This window comes from Bombina bombina, chromosome 6, assembly GCF_027579735.1.
Source record: "Bombina bombina isolate aBomBom1 chromosome 6, aBomBom1.pri, whole genome shotgun sequence".
Lineage (NCBI taxonomy): Eukaryota > Metazoa > Chordata > Amphibia > Anura > Bombinatoridae > Bombina > Bombina bombina.
The window spans coordinates 786,723,339-786,748,638 of NC_069504.1; the positions used below are offsets into that span (position 1 = coordinate 786,723,339).

At 39.7% G+C, this 25,300-nt stretch overlaps 1 protein-coding gene across 1 annotated transcript in view; it reads right to left on the reverse strand.

Moving 5' to 3' along the window:
* Positions 1-9,386: 9,386 nt before the first annotated feature.
* Positions 9,387-25,300, reverse strand: part of LOC128664614 (olfactory receptor 1-like) — a 31,303-nt gene continuing 15,389 nt past the window's right edge. Inside the window, exon 2 of the mRNA XM_053719430.1 lies at positions 9,387-10,343. Within this exon, the coding sequence (XP_053575405.1) occupies positions 9,387-10,343 (957 nt within the window). The remainder of the gene's footprint in view (positions 10,344-25,300) is intronic.

The following is a 25,300-nucleotide window of genomic DNA, read 5'->3' on the forward strand; positions in this document are numbered from 1 at the left end:
TACATGAAAGAATGAATGGGGCCATGTATCGTGAGATTTTGAGTGCAAACCTCCTTCCATCAGCAAGGGCATTGAAGATCAAATGTGGCTGGGTCTTTCAGCATGACAATGATCCCAAACACACCACCCAGGCAATGAAGGAGTGGCTTCGTAAGAAGCATTTCAAGGTCCTGGAGTGGCCTAGCCAGTCTCCAGATCTCAACCCCATAGAAAACCTTTGGAGGGAGTTGAAAGTCTGTGTTGCCCAGCGACAGCCCCAAAACATCACTGCTCTAGAGGAGATCTGCATGCAGGAATGGGCCAACATACCAGCAACATTGTGTGACAAACTTGTGAAGACTTACAGAAAACGTTTGACCTCTGTCATTGCCAACAAAGGATATATAACAAAGTATTGAGATGAACTTTTGATATTGACCAAATACTTATTTTGCACCATAATTTGCAAATAAATTATTTCCAAATCAGACAATGTGATTGTCTGGATTTGTTTCCACATTTTGTCTCTCATAGTTGAGGTATACAGGCCTCTCTCATCTTCTTAAGTGGAAGAACTTGCACAATTGGTGACTGACTAAATACTTTTTTGCCCCACTGTACATATAACAATACTTATCTTTATTAACCCTACAATTTGGTCAACGAAGGCTGAAACTAGTTTTTCTCTTTTGGTTCATGGGAGAATGGGTCATATTTCTAGCATGACCATTGATACATATTTTCTTACATTGTTTTAGTCCCACAATGTTTTTTTTTTTTTTTTTTTTAATAATAATTTTTATTGAGGTTCATAAATAGGTTTACAAACAATTATCATTTGAAACAAGATACAAATCATAGTACTACAACATTTTACAGTACTTATCCAAACTAAACATATAAGAGCTGCATCTATGTCCATAGAATCTTGAGCTTAGTACAGGAGCATATCAAATATCCTAACATATGTTTACAATCCAATTTGTTGTTGTAGCCTAGTATCTAACAATCAAAAGAAAGAAAAAGAAAAAAAAAAGGAGGAACCTCAGATTTTCAGTTTTTTCCATTCCTTTAGAAATAGTTCCCTTAATGAGCCTTAAGGACCTCCCGGGCCCAGTTCTTTACATAAGTGTTGCATAGGGAAAAGCAGTAACATAATAAACAACAGTGAACACTAAACATAAACAACCTGCTGATATGAGGATGAAAAAACATCACAGGGATGTTACAATTATTGAATAACTTATCAGGTTGCTGCCTGAATGAATATAAGTAATATTATACTAAAACTGTGTGAAGGGACATTTTCCCGCAGTGAGAAGAAGAATAACATATAAGTCTTTTAGAGCGGGGGAAGATAGATATTGAAGTAGAAGTAGAACTACCATGTGGCTTAAAGTTTATATATATATAGATTCCTTATTATAAAAATGCACAGTTATGCAATATGAAGCAAGGATATAAGGTTCAAACTTCAATACATAAGAAAAAATATGATTATATTTGCGGTATTTATCAAGAGAACCGCATTAAAACACGTCAAGCATATTTACAGATGCCTGAGTGTATTGGTGGTAAGGGGGGGCTATATATATATAGATATAACAAACAAGAGTAGGAATTAGTTATGAAAACAACAGAAATGTTAAGTAAGACCTCTGGGGCGCACGGTTGGCACACAGTGATATGGTGGGAGTGACAACTAAGTATGGTATTAAAAATTATCTCTAAGCTGGAGTAAAGTAATTATATATATGGCGTATATTAGCTCACAAAAGGTTGCCGGAAATTACTTTAAATAGTCAAACCATGGTGGGGTGGAAAACAGCAGAAATATATGCAAAACTTAAAATTGGTGGATTGGAGGGGGGAGTGAAGGGTGGCAAAATAAGTAATTAGCTTGGGACGTTAGACTGGTGACTGATATGGGTACTATGGAGGATATAAATATCATTACTATAATATAAGTATACTGCTGAAACAAGCAAATAAAATACAAAGCGCTGCCTCGGCCGATGACAGCCCCTTCACTCTAATCTTAGGGAAAGCAGTGTTAGAAGTAATATATATAACTTCCTCAATTCTATATAGGTTATACTAAGTGATGTTAAAGGTGTGTGAAAATTATTCTTTAACTAGCTATGTTGAGCTTAAGCAGAAATATTAGGAGGCCAAGCAAATACTCCCAGAGTATGTACATTGTACTCATATGGTTGAAGATTTAGTTTGAGAGGTCATATACTATACTACCCCGCCGCGTGGGCATGGGCCCTATGCCCCACAGCAAGGCAAAGCACAGTTTTAGACAGATATGCATACAGGTGATATGTATAATAATAAGCTAGACAAACATGCATCAGAGCAATTTCCATCATAAGGATTTGAACACATGTTTTAGGAGCTCAATAAACAGTATACGTTTTGCTTCAAGTCCCTATATCACCCCGCTTTCTCCAAAATGTAATGCAACTGAGAACCATAACATAGAAATAAAATGTACAGTATAACTCGAAAATGTAATGAGTATCTACATCAAACTTAAAAAATGTACCCAAGCGTTCAGCTAAAGTAAATAGTCTCTCTATTAATCAGCTGCTGAAAATAAAAGAAGTGTCCAGCAGTCCAAGTATAGGAGGTTGTGTAGATCCACACAATATTACCCTGCTTCAAAATAGGTCAGGGGCAGCCCAAATCCCATCGATAATCTCTCTCCCTGGAGCCCCTGATCTGCCGAAACATCCAAAGTGCCGCATCCACATGGCAACATGACCATAGCCGATATTTGTGCTTTTGTCACATCTAGTCCAGCATCAGTCCCGCATAACAAAGGGAGAATGTCCATGACTTTGCAGCCACCAGCGGAAGCTGCATGCACCGTGCTTAAAAAAGGTGCCGGCGGCAGGATCAGATCCCCTGCATAACACAACGGTCTTGCACACAGCTCAAAGCCAGGATTCACAGCAGCACAACCCACAGGTCCAAAGGTACAGCTTGGCAATTCACTGACCTGGTAAGTATAAGCATCTCTCTGCCGCATGGGGTCAGAAGGACCGTTCACAGACCCAGGATCAGGGGCGTCAGTGTAATTACCCTGATGAATGGTTGCGTTAAAAGGGTGCATATTGTGGGCGACATTCCAATCAGCTGGCCGTATATTTTTGTCATCTATTGCCTCTATGCCAGGATCGCATTCATTCAGTAGAAGTGTTAAGCTGGCAAAATGGTTATTAAGGAGCTGCGTCACAGCTAGCCTCCAGGCATCCAGGGCCTCCGGCATGGCAAATCCTCTAATCCTGTCTCAAGGTAGAAATGTCTATCCGGGATTCCCAGTAATCCTCGGTATGGCTGTATAGAAGAGGAGCCCCCAGCAATGTAGAAAAGGTTATTTTAAGAGTCAATAAACACAATTTATAGCATATATAACATATAGAAGCCAGGAGCTCCTGACATGCACATCCACTCTCTTTGATAGCTGGCTCCGCCCCCCCACAATGGTTTTTTAATACTTAAGTGTAAGGGTTATAACTTTAGTCTTGTGCTTTCATTGCTATAGCGCAAAATATATATCTTCTATTTAATAGACCATAATGTGTTTTATAGTTAACTGATTTGATCAGGAAGTACTAATGTCATCACTGCTTTTCTGGTTCATATGAGAATGGGTCATTTTACTAGCATGATCGTAATCAATTATTCTATTGCACTATTTGGTCTCATAATGGTTAATTTTATTTAAGCTTCAATATAAAATTTTACAAATCCTGACTGAAGGGTACAAAAGTGGCCCTATATTTGCAGTTATCCTCCTGCTATTGTGATTTATATAGATGGCTTCATCTTAATAAATGAGTTAAAAGATTTATTTAAAAATAGGTTTTAATCTTATGGGTCACAACTGTTAATAGAAATTATATTCTTGTATCTTTGACATTAGACTGTTTGAAGTGAACTTTGTCATATCCATGAGATTTTTTTTATTGTGTTATGACTATGTATATCTGTTTTTGTTATTGATTAAACCCCAATTAAAAAAAATAATAATAATGTGCATCTGATTTAAAGGGACAGTCAACACCAGTTTTTGTTGTTTTAAAAAGATAGATAATCCCTTTATTACCCATTCCCCAGTTTTGCTTATCCAACACAGTTATAATAATACACGTTTTACCTCTGTAATTACCTTGTTTCTATGCCTTTGCAAACTGCCCCCTTATTTCAGTTCTTTTGACAGACTTGCATTTTAGCCAATCAGTGCTGACTCCTAGGTAACTTCACGTGCGTGAGCTCAATGTTATCTATATGACACACATGAACTAACACCCTCTAGTGGTGAAAAACTGTCAAAATGCATTCAGATTAGAGGCGGCCTTTAAGGTCTAAGAAATTAGCATATGAGCTTTCCTAGGTATAGCTTTCAACTAAGAATACCAAGAGAACAAAGCAAAATTGGTAATAAAAGTAAATTGGAAAGTTGTTTAAAATTATATGCCCTATTTGAATCATGAAAGTTTATTTTGGACTTGACTGTCCCTTTAAATAACTCATTATACAAAATTTTTTTTATTAAAATGCTGTATTATATGAATGTTCTGCAGTGCTAACCATGGCAATGTTTCAAATAAAAAGACTGAAAAAAAATGGTATTCTTTTTAAAAAAAATATATATATATACGCTGTATATATATATATATATATATATATATATATATATATATATATATATATATATATATATATATATTGTTACAAACTGCTATTTGTAACTGGCCCTTTAAATGGAAAATTGCCCTGCTTCCCTGGATTGTGGAGAAGCCTATTTGCCAGCCTCCTTCCTCATGACTATGGCCCCTGGAAGATTGTGCCCCTGAAAACGTATTAACTTTTATTGGGTGTGTATGGCCCTTTAAGAACCGTCTGGGGACATACTGTGACTTTGGTGAACAATGCCCCTTTAAGACTATTGTTACAAAAGCATTAGTTTTCATTGTGTACCATTAAGTGCTATGTGACAGACCCTTCGGTCAGAACTGAAAGAGTTAACTTTGTTCAGCTTCAAGAAGCTATTTTCTAAATACAAGTTTGCTGGCATCAGCTCTAATTAAGTTTAGTGATAAACATTCCCATTGTCTAATCACCTCCAGAGTCAGACTGCTAGTTGATAAGATGGACTGCATTGTTTTCTTGTGTGTAACTTGTTATCTGCTGAAGTAATGTAATTCTATTGTGGCCTGTCAAAGGGCGTTGTCTCTCTATCTAAATGTACCAAATGTGTGATTGGGGATTTTATGCATCCCCCTGAGAGTGTCCTTTTTGCATGTAACCGCAATAAAAACCAGGCTGGGTGTTCCAGCACCTCAGACCTCTTCTGACCCTCTAACTTGCAGCCTTGACTCATGTTTGTAGGGGACAGCTATAATCACTACAGGGATTGCTATGCTCTTCATACTCCCTTAGCTACTGATCTCTTGTAAGAGCTCTTGTTCCTGATCCTGCTTCGCTTTACAGAAGGAAAAGGTTCACCTACTGGAGCCTGGTCGTAGGTCCAGGGCGCAGAGCAGACGGCGAGATACCAGCCCAGCAGCGGTGGTTCGTAGAGTCTGCATTACTTATGGTGGCTACGCAGTAGTTATGGTGTCTACGGTGCTGATGATCCTTTGGTGAGCGCTAGGAGCATCCTTTTCTACGGTCCAACTTCCAGCCAGCCTGGAGGCAACCGTAACATTTGGCGGCAGCGGTGGGATGGTGTCCTAGCGCAAGGAGCAGCACCCCAACAGCACTGGTATCGTATGAGAGTTATTGAGGGCAACGCTAGCCACTGCGCAGCGTCCCTACCTACAGCAGCATGGAGCTGACAAGACACTGGTCAGAACCCTGTGAAGAGCACCTCAACCTGATCCGTCGCTATGAGGGCACTGATTTCGTTCCAGAGGTAAAGAGGCGGCTAGTCCGATATGGTCCAGACCCTGCGCAGGAGATAGTCAGTCGAATCATCCGGGAATTGGATACTGAGAACGAAGCGGCACGAGCCTTTGAGCGCCAACTTTGGAGTTTGGGGGTATGGACACCTGGTCTCCAGCGAGAAAGTGAGTTACAGGGAGCGGAGAGCAACGACCTCCCTCCCCAGCGGCAGCCTGAGTTACAGGGAGAGGAGAGCAGCGACCTCCCTCCCCAGCGGCAGTATACCGTGCAGAGGGAAGAGACAACCGGTCTCCTTCCCCAACCCCAACCAGAGATACCCGAGGCAGCAGGCCTCATAGACTGGTCCTGGGAGGACCCCCAGCAGGCAGGTGGAGATGGGACCGCAGTCTCTCAACCGGCCCTACAGGGATGCTGGGCAGGCGGCCCAGATCCCCAGTGACAGACCCAGCTACAGGGAGGGGAGAGCATCGACCTCCCTCCCCAGCCGGAGTGTGCCTTCCAGGGAGAGGAGACAACCGGTCTCTCTCCCCAGCCGCAGCATGTTCCACAGGGAGCGGAGAGCATCGACCTCCCTTCCCAATGGCCGCCGGAGTATCAGGAGGAGGAGGTAAGCAAATCTCCCCCTCCCCAGCTAACTCCTAACTTGGGCCCAGGGTTAACAGTGGAGATGTTAACCCCCACTGACCCCCACATTCCCTTTGCCACCGGGCAGGACTATGCCCCAATTCCCCCAGCAGAAGAGCTGGCATCAGGACAGAGCGCTGCTGGCCTCTGCCCTACAGACCCCCTTGTTACAGGACTGGCCTGCAAACCCCTCACCCCAGCAGAAGCGCTGGCACCAGGGCAGAGTGCCGCTGGCCTCTGCCCCCCAAGTACCACCAGCTATTTGCCCAGCTGTGCCAGGAAGGCCGAGGATGCTACACTTTAATCCTACAACCTGGAACCGACAGGCCAGTACTACTTATTGTGGGGGGGCTACTTTGCTGCTAATGTTTATTTGTGGGTGGGTTGCGAGACTAACTTAGGCACTGACCGACAGAAGGTCAGGTGCCTGGTTAGTCTCCCTCCAAAAGGGGAGATATGTTACAAACTGCTATTTGTAACTGGCCCTTTAAATGGAAAATTGCCCTGCTTCCCTGGATTGTGGAGAAGCCTATTTGCCAGCCTCCTTCCTCATGACTATGGCCCCTGGAAGATTGTGCCCCTGAAAACGTATTAACTTTTATTGGGTGTGTATGGCCCTTTAAGAACCGTCTGGGGACATATTGTGACTTTGGTGAACAATGCCCCTTTAAGACTATTGTTACAAAAGCATTAGTTTTCATTGTGTACCATTAAGTGTTATGTGACAGACCCTTCGGTCAGAACTGAAAGAGTTAACTTTGTTCAGCTTCAAGAAGCTATTTTCTAAATACAAGTTTGCTGGCATCAGCTCTAATTAAGTTTAGTGATAAACATTCCCATTGTCTAATCACCTCCAGAGTCAGACTGCTAGTTGATAAGATGGACTGCATTGTTTTCTTGTGTGTAACTTGTTATCTGCTGAAGTAATGTAATTCTATTGTGGCCTGTCAAAGGGCGTTGTCTCTCTATCTAAATGTACCAAATGTGTGATTGGGGATTTTATGCCTCCCCCTGAGAGTGTCCTTTTTGCATGTAACCTCAATAAAAACCAGGCTGGGTGTTCCAGCACCTCAGACCTCTTCTGAACCTCTAACTTGCAGCCTTGACTCATGTTTGTAGGGGACAGCTATAATCACTACAGGGATTGCTATGCTCTTCATACTCCCTTAGCTACTGAGCTCTTGTAAGAGCTCTTGTTCCTGATCCTGCTTCGCTTTACAGAAGGAAGAGGTTCACCTACTGGAGCCTGGTTGTAGGTCCAGGGCGCAGAGCAAACGGCGAGATACCAGCCCAGCAGCGGTGGTTCGTAGAGTCTGCATTACTTATGGTGGCTACGCAGTAGTTATGGTGTCTACGGTGCTGATGATCCTTTGGTGAGCGCTAGGAGCATCCTTTTCTACGGTCCAACTTCCAGCCAGCCTGGAGGCAACCGTAACATATATATACTATATGTTGCAGCTATCAAGTGAGGACAGTAAAAGTTGCAAGTCCCAGAGCATTTTCTACTCTTCTGAGTGATGTAGCTAGTGTACACTCGGGCCCCTATTTAAGAAAGTCTGGCGGACCTGATCCGACAGTGTGGATCAGGTCCGCCAGACCTCACTGAATACGGCGACCAATATGCTTGCCGAATTCAGCAATGCACCAGCAGCTCACAAGAGCTGCTGGTGCAACGCCGCCCCCGCAGACTTCTGCCAATGGGCTGCCAGCAGGGGGGGGTCAATCAACTCGATCGTACTCGATCGGGTTGATTTCCGTCGATGTCTGTCCGCCTGCTCAGAGCAGGCGGACAGGTTATGGAGCAGCGGTCTTTGTGACCGCTGCTTCATAACTGCTGTTTCTGGCGAGCCTGCAGGCTCGCCAGGAACACGAGGCATCAAACTCCATTCGGAGCTTGATAGATAGGCCCCTATATCTAATGCAAATTCATGAATACACCTGGGACATGCAACCTCTTATTTAAATGGTTTGAGAGCATTTGTGGTTTTTAGTGTGGCTCTGTGATCTCCACAGGTAAAGAAGGCATGAAGTTATTAATCTAACATACAGAAACAAAGACAGCTCACAATGCTTTAAACACAGCTTTCATACACACTCCCCACACAGCCTGCACACTGTCTCTAGTTAATTATAAGAGCAGTCTATAGCACTAGCCTAAGGCTAAGATAACAATTTGCTAGTTCCCCTTCTTCTCTTCCCTCCCCAGCCTAGCAATGCTGCCGCTCCATGGTTCCTATAGGTAATAAATTAGGAGCTGCTGTCTTTGGGAGAAGGGATTTTAGGCTTCTGATAGTTGAGGTTGTAACTGTCTCAGTAATGTTGCTGACATTTGAACACTCTGCCCTGTGATTTTTAACCTATAATCTGTTATGTGCAAAACTAGGGTTAAAATCACAGAGAGTATACATTTCAACTGTGGTGTGTCTGCAACTTCTCATTTATTATCTACACAAGCTGTAGAGTGTCGGCATTGAGTGGGAAACTAACTTTGTTCCTCACTGTATCCGGCATCTATCTCTGGCTGACGATGTCATTCCTAACAGTGTATATATATATATATATATATATATATATATATATATATATATATATTTATATACAAAGTCTGTCTCTGGTGATCTCACTCCTAACAGTGTGTATATATATATATATATATATATATATATATATATATATATAGACTACTTCTGCCATTCTAGCTATGTATCAACTTGCTATCATTTAATTGATTTCTAGAAGGTCTACCCTTGATAATCAATTCATAATTTTGATGCAGTAAATGGTTTAAGTCCAACAGATCCAGCACAAAATACAAAACTAGATTAATATAAGTAATTTAATATTTTTTTTTTAATATAACATTTTTAGGAAATCATATTTTTTATTTGTCTACTAGTAATTTTGATCATAGCCCCCCTTACATCTTTGTTTCTAAGACTATACACAACAGGGTTTACCATAGGAATTAGTGCAACATATGCTAGTGAGAGAATGTTATCTTTGTTTTCAGAAACTTCAGAATATGGGGACATATACAAGCACAAGGCTGTCCCATAAAATATAAGAACAGTTGTGAGGTGGGAAGTACAGTTGGAAAATGCTTTAATTCTTCCTTGAGATGAATGGATCTTCAAGACAGTTGATATGATATATACGTAGGACATCATAGTAAGCATTGATGGGATAAAACCAATTAGCACATTATCCACCAGTATTATAGTTTGGATGAGTGTAGTATCACTACATGATAACTCTAGCATAGCTTTAAGATCACAAAAGAAATTATTAATTAGGTGTGACCTGCAATAAAAGAGATTGGATGTAAGCAGGGACAACAATAATGAATTTAGGAAACCGATCAACCATGAAGCAATTGCCAAAACAAAGCATGATGTCTTGTTCATGATTATGGAGTAGCGTAAAGGGTCGCAAATTGCCACATAGCGATCATAAGCCATAGAAGTTAGCAGTAAAGACTCTGTATTTGCAGTGGCGATAAAGAAGTACATTTGTGCTATGCAGTCATTAAATGACATTGTACCACAATCGGTCATGGTAATGGCCAGCAACTTTGGAAGAGTGACTGATATAAAAGTAATGTCTAAGATGGATAGATTACATAACAAGAAATACATAGGGTTATGTAGATTGTTATCCAGTATAATAACTGTTGTAATAATCAGATTTCCCAAGACTGACATCAGATAGATAACCAGAAGTCCAACAAATAGCACAAGTTGACTTTCAGGTCTGACTGAAAAGGGTAAAATGTTGAAATCTCTCTGCTGTGTTTTGTTGTGATCATTTTCATTACAAATCATCTAACAAAATAAAAAGATGATTAATTAATATGAAATACTAGAATCAAAGTGTATTAAGCTAATGTATGAAAAAAAGAAGAGAATATTCTATTTCAATTTTGTGGTTTAAATGTTTCTTTTTCCAAAACAACCATTAGATTCTCAGAGATGCACATTAATAAAGGCAAATTTTTTTTCTTTCTTTTTTTACATACTAAACAATCCTAAAAGGGAAGATATTTACTCCAGTTGAATAGCCTGATATGTTTAAGCAAACCAAACTGAAGTTCTCTTTTAAAGTATTTAAAAATATAATGACAAAATAACATTGTAATACACAAATGTTCTTCAAATTATCAGTCTAGTTAAAAAAATAGACTTCAAAAGTTTATTGTCGTGTGCAGAGTTAAATTCTGATAGAATTGTTCTGAAAAATATGCCAAGGTTTTCAAACAAGATATTGCAAACCAGCATCTTCTTAAGTATTAATACCTGTATTGTATGGATTTATATTAAAATGAACAGCTAATGTTGCAGAAGCCTGGCAAACTTGACAGAGCTGAAAAAGGTTCAGATTATAAGACCCACTAAATAGGCGAACATTCGGCTAGATTACGAGTTTTGCGTTAGGGTAAAAAAGCAGCGTTAACAGGTCCTAACACTGCTTTTTTACTCCCGCTGGTATTACGAGTCTTGAAGGTTTAGGGTCACTGCACACTTTTTTGGCCTTACCCCAAAATGACTTACGTAAACTTCGTAAAGTCTTTTTTCTATGGGATTTCCATAGCGCCGGTATTATGAGTCTGTCCTGGGAGGCCAAAAAGTGAGCGGTACACCCTACCCTGTCAAGAGTCCTACCGCATATAAAAGTCAGTAGTTATGAGTTTTTTGGTACAACGTCGTAACATAAAACTCATAACTAAAGTACTAAAAAGTACACTAACACCCATAAACTACCTATTAACCCCTAAACCGAGGCCCTCCCACATCGCAAACACTAAAATAAAATTATTAACCCCTAATCTTCCGCTCCGGACACCGCCGCCACCTACATTATACTTATGAACCCCTAATCTGCTGCCCCCAACATTGCCGACACCTACATTATTTTTATTAACCCCTAATCTGCCATCCCCAATGTCGCCGCCACCTACCTACACTTATTAACCCCTAATCTGCCGCCCCCAACGTCGCCGCCACTATAATAAACATATTAACCCCTAAACCGCCGCACTCCCACCTCGCAAACACTAGTTAAAAATTATTAACCCCTAATCTGCCTTCCCTAACATCGCCGCCACCTACCTACATTTATTAACCCCTAATCTGCCACCCCCAACATCGCTGCCACTATACTAAATGTATTAACCACTAAACCTAAGTCTAACCCTAACCCTAACACCCCTAACTGAAATATAATTTAAATAAATCTAAATACAAATTACTATAATTAACTACATTATTCCTATTTAAAACTAAATACTTACCTATAAAATAAACCCTAAGCTAGCTACAATATAACTAATAGTTACATTGTATCTATCTTAGGGTTTATTTTTATTTTACAGGCAAGTTTGTATTTATTTTAACTAGGTAGAGTAGTTACTAAATAGTGATTAACTATTTAATAACTACCTAGCTAAAATAAATACAAAAGTACCTGTAAAATAAAACCTAACCTAAGTTACAATAAAACCTAACACTACACTATAATAAAATAAATTAAATACATTAAATACAATTACATAAATTAAATTAAATTAGCTAAAGTACAAAAAACCCCCCACTAAATTACAGAAAATAATAAACAAATTACAAGATATTTAAACTAATTACAACTAATCTAAGAGCCCTATCAAAATAAAAAAAGCCCCCCAAAATAAAAAAAACCTTAGCCTAAACTAAACTACCAATAGCCCTTAAAAGGGCCTTTTGCGGGGCATTGCACCAAAGTAATCAGCTTTTTACCTGTTAAAAAAATACAAACAACCACCCAAACAGTAAAACCCGCCACCCACACAACCAACCCCCCAAATAAAATACTATCTAAAAAAACCTAAGCTCCCCATTGCCCTGAAAAGGGCATTTGGATGGGCATTGCCCTTAAAAGGGCAGTTAGCTCTTTTGCAGGCCCAAACCCTAACCTAAAAATAAAACCCACCCAATACACCCTTAAAAAAACCTAACACTAACCCCCTGAAGATCGACTTACTGGGAGAAGTCTTCATCCAAGCCGGGCCGAAGTCCTCAGCGAAGCCGGGAGAAGTCTTCATCCAAGCCGGGCGAAGAGGTCCTTCAGATGGGCAGAAGTCTTCATCCAGATGGCATCTTCTATCTTCATCCATCCGGCACGGAGCGGGTCCATCTTCAAGACATCCAACGCGGAGCATATTCTTCATCCGACAACTAAAGATGAATGAAGGTACCTTTAAGTGACGTCATCCAAGATGGCGTCCCTTAGATTCCAATTGGCTGATAGAATTCTATCAGCCAATCGGAATTAAGGTAGAAAAAATCCTATTGGCTGATGCAATCAGCCAATAGGATTGAGGTTCAATCCTATTGGCTGATCCAATCAGCCAATAGGATTGAGCTCGCATTCTATTGGCTGTTCCAATCAGCCAGTAGAATGCAAGCTCAATCCTATTGATTGATTGGATCAGCCAATAAGATTGAACTTCAATCCTATTGGCTGATTGCATCAGCCAATAGAATTTTTTCTACCTTAATTCCGATTGGCTGATAGAATTCTATCAGCCAATCGGAATCTAAGGGACGCCATCTTGGATGACATCACTTAAAGGTACCTTCATTCGTCGTTAGTCCGTCGGATGAAGAGGATGCTCCATCTGGAGGACCACTTCGCCCGGCTTGGATAAAGACTCTTCCCGGCTTCGTTGAGGACATTGGCCCAGTTGGATGAAGACTTCTGCCACTTCCTTGAGGATGGATGTCGGATCTTCAGAACAGTAAGTCGATCTTCAGGGCGTTAGTGTTAGGTTTTGATAGTAATTTGTTTATTATTTTCTGTAATTTAGTGGGGTTTTTTTGTACTTTAGCTAATTTAATTTAATTGTATTTAATTTATTTAATTTATTTAATTATAGTGTAGTGTTAGGTGTTATTGTAACTTAGGTTAGGTTTTATTTTACAGGTACTTTTGTATTTATTTTAGCTAGGTAGTTATTAAATAGTTAATAACTATTTAGTAACTATTCTACCTAGTTTAAATAAATACAAACTTGCCTGTAAAATAAAAATAAACCCTACGATAGATACAATGTAACTATTAGTTATATTGTAGCTAGCTTAGGGGTTATTTTATAGGTAAGTATTTAGTTTTAAATAGGAATTATTTAGTTATTAATAGTAATTTTATTTACATTTATTTAAATTATATTTAAGTTAGGGGGTGTTAGGATTAGGGTTAGACTTAGGTTTAGGGGTTAATAAATTTAGAATAGTGGCTGCGACTTTGGGGGCGGTAGATTAGGGGTTAATAAGTGTAGGTAGGTGGCAACGATGTCGGGGGCGGCAGATTAGGGGTTAATAAAAATAATGTAGGTGTCGGCGATGTTGGGGGCAGCAGATTAGGGGCTCATAAGTATAATGTAGGTGGCGGCGATATCCGGAGCGGCAGATTAGGGGTTAATAAATGTAGGTAGGTGGCGGCGACTTTGTGGGCGGTAGATTAGGGGTTAATAAGTGTAGGTAGGTGGCGACGATGTCGGGGGCGGCAGATTAGGGGTTAATAAAAATAATGTAGGTGTCAACGATGTTGGGGGAAGCAGATTAGGGGTTCATAAGTATAATGTAGGTGGCGGCGATGTCCGGAGCGGCAGATTAGGGGTTAATAAATATAGGTAGGTGGCAGCGATGTTAGGGGCAGCAGGTTAGGGGTTCATAAGTATAATGTAGGTGGCAGCGATGTCCGGAGCGGCAGATTAGGGCTTAATAAGTGTAGGTAGGTGGCGATGATGTCGGGGGCGGCAGATTAGGGGTTAATTAATATAATGTAGGTGTCGGCGATGTTGGGGGCAGCAGATTAGGGGTTCATAAGTATAATGTAGGTGGCGGCGATGTCCAGAGCGTCAGATTAGGGGTTAATAAGTATAATGCAGGTGTCGGCGATGTCGGGGGCAGCAGATTAGGGGTTAATAAGTGTAAGATTAGGGTGTTTAGACTCGGGGTTCATGTTAGGGTGTTATTGAGTTATACGCTGCTTTTTTGCAGGTGTTAGACTCTTTCTCAGCCGGCTCTCCCCGTTTCCTATGGGGAAATCGTGCACAAGCATGTTACACCAGCTCACCGCTGACTTAAGCAGCGCTGGTATTGAAGTGAAGTGTTGAGCAAAATTTTGCTTTATGCTCACGTTTTGTCTTTTAACGCCGGGTTTATAAAAACCTGTAATACCAGCGCTGTATGTAAGTGAGCGGTGACAATAAACTGCACGTTAGCCCCGCACCCCTCATAACGCAAAACTCATAATCTACCCATATGTTTCCATTTAGGGAATCTGTTTGCTTGTATTCCCAGTGAGCTGGCAGCGGAAGTTGTTCGTCTGCTGTTAGCATTTATTATTGCACAAAGAATTTCTTGTGCAGCTCCGGCCGCTGCTTTCGCACAGAGGCATTCATGAGTAAGCCTGCACTTCAAGGGCACTAAATCATCCTCCGCTGCTTGATAAATGGAGCCCTATGTGTGCACAATGCCTGTTTCTCCATTCTTAAAATACATAGCATATTTTTTAAATTAAAGAGACATTAGTAATACCATGTTTATATATTCATCAGATATTAAACACTGTGTGGCAAAAAATCTGTATACAAAATAAATGTATTTATATGGTTCAAAACCACAACCATTGGTGCTTTTTATCATTTCTAATTTTGTTTTGAACAATAAGGGACAGATATATAGTACATGAAATACTACTCATATTAGACAATCACTGTGCAGAATCTAGCTGTGTAAGGGTTCTGCATTTCACGGTGTCATGGCTCCAAAGTTGTACCAGTGCATGGTAAGGGCTAAGTTTGCTGCAAGACTGCTGTGAGAGTCCAGGGTGCACTAAGCTTAGGACTGTGAAAGCAGCCAAAGTCTGGGGCTGCACTAAGGGACACTAGATTAGCATTGCTGACAGTGCAGGATTCGTTGTGTGTTCCCCTGTGTTGTGTTGAAGATGGATCGTGGAAGGTGCGCTATGTTTAGCATACAGGACTTGCATGCCGCTTTTGTTATTAGTATTAACTGTGTTACATGTGCTAAGGCTATTACTATTTGTGACCAGGATGCTGTAAGTGACCCTGCAGGTGTTTGGGCACCAAGGTATTTAAGAAGGTGTTAAAAGGCCCCTGCTAACACCAGTCTGGTGGTTAGTTGGTTATTTTTTATGGAAGTCCTGACAATTGTGTTTCTGGCCTGCACCTTTGATCCTGACCATGGTGTGATTCCTGGTTTATGCTTCTTGTCTCAGCCTTACCTTTACTGATACTGTGGACTGATTATGTAGCTGCTGACCTAAGGAACAGTAATCTTTATTATGAATACTTATTATTATAATTATTCTCTTGGTTTATCCTTTTGCTGTGACATGTGGTTCCTGTCTGCTTGCCTGTTGTGAACCTGGGCCTTACTAACACCTACTCTTCTGACCTCCTGACTACTGGTTCTTGCTGCTCACCTATGGGAGTTGATTCAAGCTTGTACCAGCCCTGGGTCTGGGCCTGCAACACATCTCTTGCAGAGTTGGTTCCAGATTACAACCAAGGTAACTACCTATTTACTTAAAGCATTGATAGCACTCCAGCATCTTTAGGGGAGTGGACAACTTATTTAATAAAGTGTTAACTGTGTTTGTACTGTAAATATTTCAATGTTCTTTACATAGGGGAATAAGTATTTTTAAATATATATTCATATACAGGGAGTGCAGAATTATTAGGCAAGTTGTATTTTTGAGGATTAATTTTATTATTGAACAACAACCATGTTCTCAATGAACCCAAAAAACTCATTAATATCAAAGCTGAATAGTTTTGGAAGTAGTTTTTAGTTTGTTTTTAGTTATAGCTATTTTAGGGGGATATCTGTGTGTGCAGGTGACTATTACTGTGCATAATTATTAGGCAACTTAACAAAAAACAAATATATACCCATTTCAATTATTTATTTTTACCAGTGAAACCAATATAACATCTCAACATTCACAAATATACATTTCTGACATTCAAAAACAAAACAAAACAAATCAGTGACCAATATAGCCACCTTTCTTTGCAAGGACACTCAAAAGCCTGCCATCCATGGATTCTGTCAGTGTTTTGATCTGTTCACCATCAACATTGCGTGCAGCAGCAACCACAGCCTCCCACACACTGTTCAGAGAGGTGTACTGTTTTCCCTCCTTGTAAATCTCACATTTGATGATGGACCACAGGTTCTCAATGGGGTTCAGATCAGGTGAACAAGGAGGCCATGTCATTAGATTTTCTTCTTTTATACCCTTTCTTGCCAGCCACGCTGTGGAGTACTTGGACGCGTGTGATGGAGCATTGTCCTGCATGAAAATCATGTTTTTCTTGAAGGATGCAGACTTCTTCCTGTACCACTGCTTGAAGAAGGTGTCTTCCAGAAACTGGCAGTAGGACTGGGAGTTGAGCTTGACTCCATCCTCAACCCGAAAAGGCCCCACAAGCTCATCTTTGATTATACCAGCCCAAACCAGTACTCCACCTCCACCTTGCTGGCGTCTGAGTCGGACTGGAGCTCTCTGCCCTTTACCAATCCAGCCACGGGCCCATCCATCTGGCCCATCAAGACTCACTCTCATTTCATCAGTCCATAAAACCTTAGAAAAATCAGTCTTGAGATATTTCTTGGCCCAGTCTTGACGTTTCAGCTTGTGTGCCTTGTTCAGTGGTGGTCGTCTTTCAGACTTTCTTACCTTGGCCATGTCTCTGAGTATTGCACACCTTGTGCTCTTGGGCACTCCAGTAATGTTGCAGCTCTGAAATATGGCCAAACTGGTGGCAAGTGGCATCTTGGCAGCTGCACGCTTGACTTTTCTCAGTTCATGGGCAGTTATTTTGCGCCTTGGTTTTTCCACACGCTTCTTGCGACCCTGTTGACTATTTTGAATGAAACGCTTGATTGTTCGATGATCACGCTTCAGAAGCTTTGCAATTTTAAGAGTGCTGCATCCCTCTGCAAGATATCTCACTATTTTTTACTTTTCTGAGCCTGTCAAGTCCTTCTTTTGACCCATTTTGCCAAAGGAAAGGAAGTTGCCTAATAATTATGCACACCTGATATAGGGTGTTGATGTCATTAGACCACACCCCTTCTCATTACAGAGATGCACATCACCTAATATGCTTAATTGGTAGTAGGCTTTCGAGCCTATACAGCTTGGAGTAAGACAACATGCATAAAGAGGATGATGTGGTCAAAATACTAATTTGCCTAATAATTCTGCACTCCCTGTACATGTCTATATATATAGAAGAAAAACGAAAGCGATCCAGGGGCAAGGTAAAAACATTGCACTTTATTGTTCATCAGGTTAAAAATACCCAGGAGGGTCCAAGGTACATTCAGTAAAACATCACAGGCAAACTGAAGGCTGACATGTTTCGGCTAAAGTGCCGTAATCATAGCTAATTCAGTATAGCTGTGTTGCCTATTTAAAAGCAAACCTAGTAAATGATTGGTTGACAAATACACCAATGCCTGTGTTGCTATACAAGAATGTGTGGGATTAACCCTTACTTAAAATTCACATTATTACCTGTACCAATAGTATAAAGTGCTTTACTAGATAATACACACAATAAAACCTGATTTAAAGGTATAAGCACCCAATAATTTTACATATATAATGGGGATACTGGGGTATACTTGAATATAATTTGCACAATCCAAGTATTATATAGCTGACAAAAAGGTCAAAAACACCACTAAGTATTGTATCAAATGCACTTATTTACATATATATAGAAAGAGATACACGTGATCTGATAGATGACATAGGAGGATGTACAGTTCAGGCATCTTCTGAGTTAAGAACTATTCACTCTTAATATGAGTATGTGCGTATTTATATACAGTTTATATACAGTTTTGTTTACACATAAGTTCTTTCTCACATTACGCACTAATATATTTGCATATATTCCATCCTTATATATATATATTGTCATCATATATTGTGTTTTTATATATGTTTGTGCACTTAACCTGTGTAACAATAATCTTTGGTTTAGGCGGAACACCTTATTCCATTTTTTCTTAGACTAGATAGAGGTCCACTCTTCGATTATACATGTATACAAGTGTGTATATTTTGTGCCTATGTGTATATGTATTTATGTACAAGTGGTACAACTTTGTGTCCATATACATGTTGATACATGTATCTTTTGAGTGGGTCCGTCGGTGGATGTGAGTCTGTGTATGTGTGTATATACCTATATCCACTCATACATACACCCAGGGCCGGACTGGGACCAAAAACAGGCCCGGGCATTTTAAGGCAAAGCAGCCCACCCCCCAATTTTTTATTTAATAGCACATATATACCCACTCATATCACGCACGCCATACATATACCCACTTACATGCACGCACACCACGCATACACCCACTCACATGCACTCACCACACATACACACGCTTATGTGCACGCACACACCACACATACACACATTAATGTGCACACACACACCACACATACACACATTAATGTGCACACACACACCACACATACACACGATCATGTCATGTGCACGCACACACCCCACATACACATGCTCATGTGCACGCACACACCATACATACACATGCTCATATGCATGCACACACCACACATACACATGCTCATATGCATGCACACACCACACATACACATGCTCATATGCACGCACACACCACACATACACATGCTCATGTGCACGCACACCACACATGCTGCTGACCACAGTGCTGCTGCTGACCACCGTCCACAGGTACTGGCTGCCAGTGGTGGACCTAATGAAGAAAGGGCCCTGGTGCAAGATTTTTTTGGGGGCTCCCCAAAGACATGTACCCAGTATGCCCTAGAAAAGTATAAATAAATATATATTTTTAGATCTATATAAATATATTTATATATACATATAGATATATGTTTTGAAAAAAAGGCTTTCTGTAATGTGAGCTATACCTAGGTGTAGGCCACACTGGAGGCGCAAAAGCTGACACTATAAAAAGAAAAGCTGCTGGAGTGAGCCGATGAGTGTGTTCACACTACCCTTATGAGTAATCACACCGTATTAATTTAAGAAAAAGGCAAGATGTGGTTCACTTCACAGCGCTAATCTTCTAATATATGTTTAACCGATGTGGTATTGAGTATTGTTATAAATATAGAGGCTGACTGATGTGATGTAGTATTCTATGTTTCTCGCAGCCGTTAGGGATTTGTTTAAGATGTTGCTGTAATGTAACAAGCTAAATCTGGTATATAAAAAACCAAGAATCTAAAGAAGAATCTAAAGTTTCCCAGATTCTTGTTTTTTTATATACCAGATTTAGGTTGTTACATTACAGCAACATCTTAAACAAATCCCTAACGGCTGCGAGAAACATAGAATACTACATCACATCAGTCAGCCTCTATATTTATAACAATACTCAATACCACATCGGTTAAACATATATTAGAAGATTAGCGCTGTGAAGTGAACCACATCTTGCCTTTTTCTTACATATAGATATATATTTACATTTCACACACACACATAATTTATTTTAACATTAACAGCTATTAAGAGCAATAAATTATATAAAAATAAATTGTGTGGGTATTTTATATATATATATATATATATATATATATATATATATATATATATATATATTTTTTTATATATATATATATATATATCTAGATAGATAGATAGATACTTATATACAGTATACATACACACACATGTAGCAGTCTATGAAAAATATATTGTAATTTGTACATAATTTTAAATGCAATATTTAGATATTATGAAAATTACTGCCAATTGCCTATAAGTGTACAGTACACAACCCTGAACAGGCTATTTAAGATTTTATTTACAGAGATTAAAGGACTAAACAGTAAAATATATATATATATATACTTATTAAACAAACAGCTTAAGCCCCTTGACTGTCAGAGAGGGCTGCATATATGCTAGACAGTGCACTGCAGCCCTCCTTGACAATGAATGTGCAGCTTGTTCATAAAACTAAAAAAACTTAAAACAAGAAACTTATGGCTCACTCACAGCCTTGATATCACAATCCACAGGGCTTCCTTTCTTTCTCCATCTTACTTGGATGCCTCTCTGCAGCAAAGATACCCATCCCCCACAACACCACACACCACGGACAGAGAGAGAGAGAGCTCTGACAGCTCATAATTTAAAGCAGGCACAGCTAGGACTTCTAAAATGTAACGCTGCGCACTGGGAACTAAGAAGGTAGTCACTGACTGCAGGGAACGGAACTCAGACCTTAGCAATGTGTCACTGCCTCTGCGCTTCCTCTGCATGCTGCTCCTCACAAATCTAACGCCTAGGCTGACAATTTAAAATAAAAGCCTAATGTACAGCCTGCATTAGCCTCTCCAGCCAAAACTTGTATGAAAAAATGTGAGACATATATAAACAGCAGCCTGCTGATGCTCTTCTTGTTGGCTCCCACCTCTAGTAGTTCCGCCCCTGCTGGCTGCCACTCTAAGTATGATTAAAGGGCCATAATACCCAAATGTTTAAACACTTGAAAGTGATGCAGCATAGCTGTAAAAAGCTGACTAGAACATATCACCTGAACATCTCTATGTAAAAAAGAAAGATATTTTACCTCAAAAGTTCCTCAGTAGTCACCTCCCATTCTAAAGGATTTCTAAGCAGCATATTAGTATGTCTGTCCTGGGACAGCTGAAAGGATGAGCCTCGTGAACTCTCATATTATTTCACCAATCAGGTAAAGGAAGCTTACTATGAAATCTCATGAGAGTTAAGTCAAATCTCATGAGATCACAGTAAGAGTTCATGACCTCAGCACTGCTGATGCTGATTGGCTGCTGTTCATTTCTTTTTTTCTTTTTTTTTTTTTACCTGCAGCTGGGAGCAGGTGAAGTATAACTTTTTACACAGAACTTACGCTGCTGAGCTGAGGAAATTGTGAGGTAAATATCTTCCTTTTTTACATAGAGATGCTCAGGTGATATTTTCCTGTCAGCTTTTTACAGTTATGCTACATCAGTTTCAAGTGATTTAGCATATGAGTATTATGTCCCTTTAATGAAAGACTAACTCACTGACTGCAGGCTGCCTCTCTGCTCTCTTCCCTCCTGCACGTGCGGCTACACTGGAAGTGCTGGGGGAGCGGGAGGTCATATGACACATGTCACTTTTCAGTTCCTCCCAGCCAGGCCAGATCTCGGAGGCCCCTGCTGCTCCTCCCACCCTCAGCCGCATCAGTAGCAGCAGCATGTCTCACTCAAGTGCATACAGCGACCGTGAGACAAACTTGCAAGTAAGTAGATGCTTAGGCCTCTGTATGCAAGTCTGTGTCCCCTGCTCACTCCCTTCTGTGCTGTCCTTAAAAGGCGGTGCAGCCGTTAAACAGTCAGTGCAGATCATTCAGAGCAGCCCGGGGCAGCCACACCAGCACATTAACACAGTCCACTATAATAAACATTGTGGGGCACACACACTCGGTATGCACAGAAAATAGTGGGCGAGGCTAAGATAACCGGCGGCCCACCGGGCATATGCCCGGTATGTTCCATGGCCAGTCCGGACCTGCATACACCCCTAGTTATATTATATTATATAATGTATTACATTTTTATGTAACCTGGATATCATACTATAGTTATAGCTATTTCTTGGATCTGTCCATACCTGCTTTATTTAGCCCTCTCTAATTTTCTAACTAAAATGTTCGAGTTTGTGATGTAATACTCTTATACTTTTTGATTATCTTAACCTTTGTCCCTGTCCAGTGTAGAAGGGAGACATGATCTCTTTCTATATATATGTAAATAAGTGCATTTGATACAATACTTAGTGGTGTTTTTGACCTTTTTGTCAGCTATATAATACTTGGATTGTGCAAATTATATTTAAGTATACCACAGTATCCCCATTATATATGTAAAATTATTGGGCGCTTATACCTTTAAATCAGGTTTTATTGCGTGTATTATCTAGCAAAGCACTTTCTACTATTGGTACAGGTAATAATGTGAGTTTTAAGTAAGGGTTAATCCCACACATTCTTGTATAGCAACACAGGCATTGGTGTATTTGTCAACCAATCATTTACTAGGTTTGCTTTTAAATAGGCAACACAGCTATACTGAATTAGCTATGATTACGGCACTTTAGCCGAAACATGTCAGCCTTCAGTTTGCCTGTGATGTTTTACTGAATGTACCTTGGACCCTCCTGGGTATTTTAAACCTGATAAACAATAAAATGCAATGTTTTTACCTTGCCCCTGGATCGCTTTCGTTTTTCTTCGAACTATTGGCCAGGTTTCCAAGAGGCAAGTGGAGCTCGGCTACTTACTCGTTTGTTTCTAGAGGCAGCTTTGTTTGGAGCACCTGTGGATATAGCATACAGATTACATTGGCTACGGCTGAAACAGAGTGACCGGACACACACCCTAAACTATGGGACGCTGCTGTGTGTGGCAGAAGACTGTAGCGGAGCATCTGGAGGTCAGGGAATTTGGAGTTTGGGCCGCAGACACACTACAGAGTGGTAAGTGGAAAGATTGTAGATCCACTACCGTGTGTGTGCTGAGGATATTTGTCCACTAGCGTAGCATTGTATATGTGTATACGCTGGGCCCTCTGAATAATCCCTACACAGATTGCGTGTATTGAAACTGGGACTCTGTGAACTGTGATCAGCTGTGCAGCGGATTAAGATGTTTTATACAGGAGTGCAGTGTTTTATTTCATGGATTTAGCTGTACGAGTAAGCATCCAGTTTTTGGACTGTATATACATTCACCTATGCTACTAGTGAACTCTTTTGTATTTGTGTCATAGATATATATATATATATATATATATATATATATATATTTATATCTGTATATATCTATAACTATATATATATATATATATATAGGTATTGACACATATTTTACCACTATATAAATATGTATTTAAGAACAAATAGGACATATTCTGCTATGTGAAGAACATTGGAATGTCAAATATTAATATTTCATATCGGGTTAGCGCACTTGAGTAAACGCATTAAGGTTTTATGGGTGTTTTTATTTTCCTTTGAAGTATATATATGTATATTTGTGTATATCATTTTTTAAGTGTGGCCGAAAATATTGTGTGTGTTGTAGCCATACAAATAAAAATAAAGAAATGAACAAATGGATCATTAAAAATGACACAGAACAAATACCTACAGAGTGTTTTTAAACTGCAAATCTGATTTTGTGGTATAGAATGTTCATGTCAGAAATTCTATATAGGGCACACAAAAAGAAGTCTGAAAAGGCGAATGTTGGTGAACATATAAATAATATAATAGAAGCAGATTCAGAATATGAGTGAACACTTCACAATCAAAGCAATTAGTACAAGGTTCAAAAGGTAGAGAGAGACTGTTAGTATTACGCAAAAGAGAGACCTATTGGATTCATCATTTAAAAACTTTGCAACCAATGGGTCTGAATAAAGTCATAGGTCTCGCTGCTTTTCTTTAATCTTAAATGAAATACACTTAATTCACTCACGTCTTCGTTTGTTCTTATCGAAGATGTAAGCCAATATAGACTTTTCTTCTCATACTATAAAACTTAGTAAACAATGTAGTAATGCAGCGAGTAAGGCTAGCAGAATGCTTGGATGTATTGGTAGAGGTATTTGCAGCAGAAATAGTAAGGTTCTTATGCCACTTTATAGATCATTAGTTAGGCCTCATCTTGAGTATTGTGTGCAGTTCTGGAGACCATATCTTCAGAAGGATATTAACAAACTTGAATCTGTGCAAAGGAGGGCTACCAAAATGGTACATGGTCTAAAAAATAAAACTTACCAGGATAGGCTCAATGACCTAAATATGTATAGCTTAGAGGAGAGAAGGGAAAGAGGTGATATGATAGCAACTTTCAAGTACATTAAAGGGTTTAGTAAAACTGAGGCTGTGGGTATTTTACATAAAATGGAAAATTCAAGAACAAGGGGTCATGAGCTCAAGCTAAAGGGTAGTAGATTCAGAAGTAATTTGAGGAAGCACTTCTTTACAGAAAGAGTGATTGATTTATGGAATAAACTTCCTCAAGAGGTAGTAGCAACAAACACTGTGGGGGACTTTAAAAATGCATGGGACAAGCATAGGGCTATCCTACGAACTAGATAAGTTTATACTGTTAGGTAAGGTCGGGCAGACTTGCTGGGCCTATGGCTCTTATCTGCCGTCAATATCTATGTTTCTATGTTTCTATACTAAACAAAAATCAGTTTTTTCTATTCTTGTCCCCTTATTAAAGACAATTATACACTTAGAGAGACACATAGGATTATTATTTAATTTCAATATATCTTCTGTCCAAAGTGTGTCCTATGACAATACTGACCACACATGAGTGTATGTATAGTTTAAAGTACAAGAATTTACCTTCTTGTTTACACCGCCCCTATGATGCTTGAATAGGGATAAACACATAGGAAAATCCCCATTAGTGTTTAAATGTACAAATACGTTATGCATAGCAAGTTCTCCATAAATAATTTGACTCTCTATGTAGGGACATGTAAAATTTGTTAGCCATAATCTTTTGTATCTATGAAATAGCTCCACATTACACTATAAATATTGTTGCTATTCTGTGCATCTGATCTGCAAGTGCTATTAAGCAGATAGCTTGAAAAAGGCCGGTCTAGTCGGCTGAAACGCATAGCTTGAACTGCTGAAAATTTA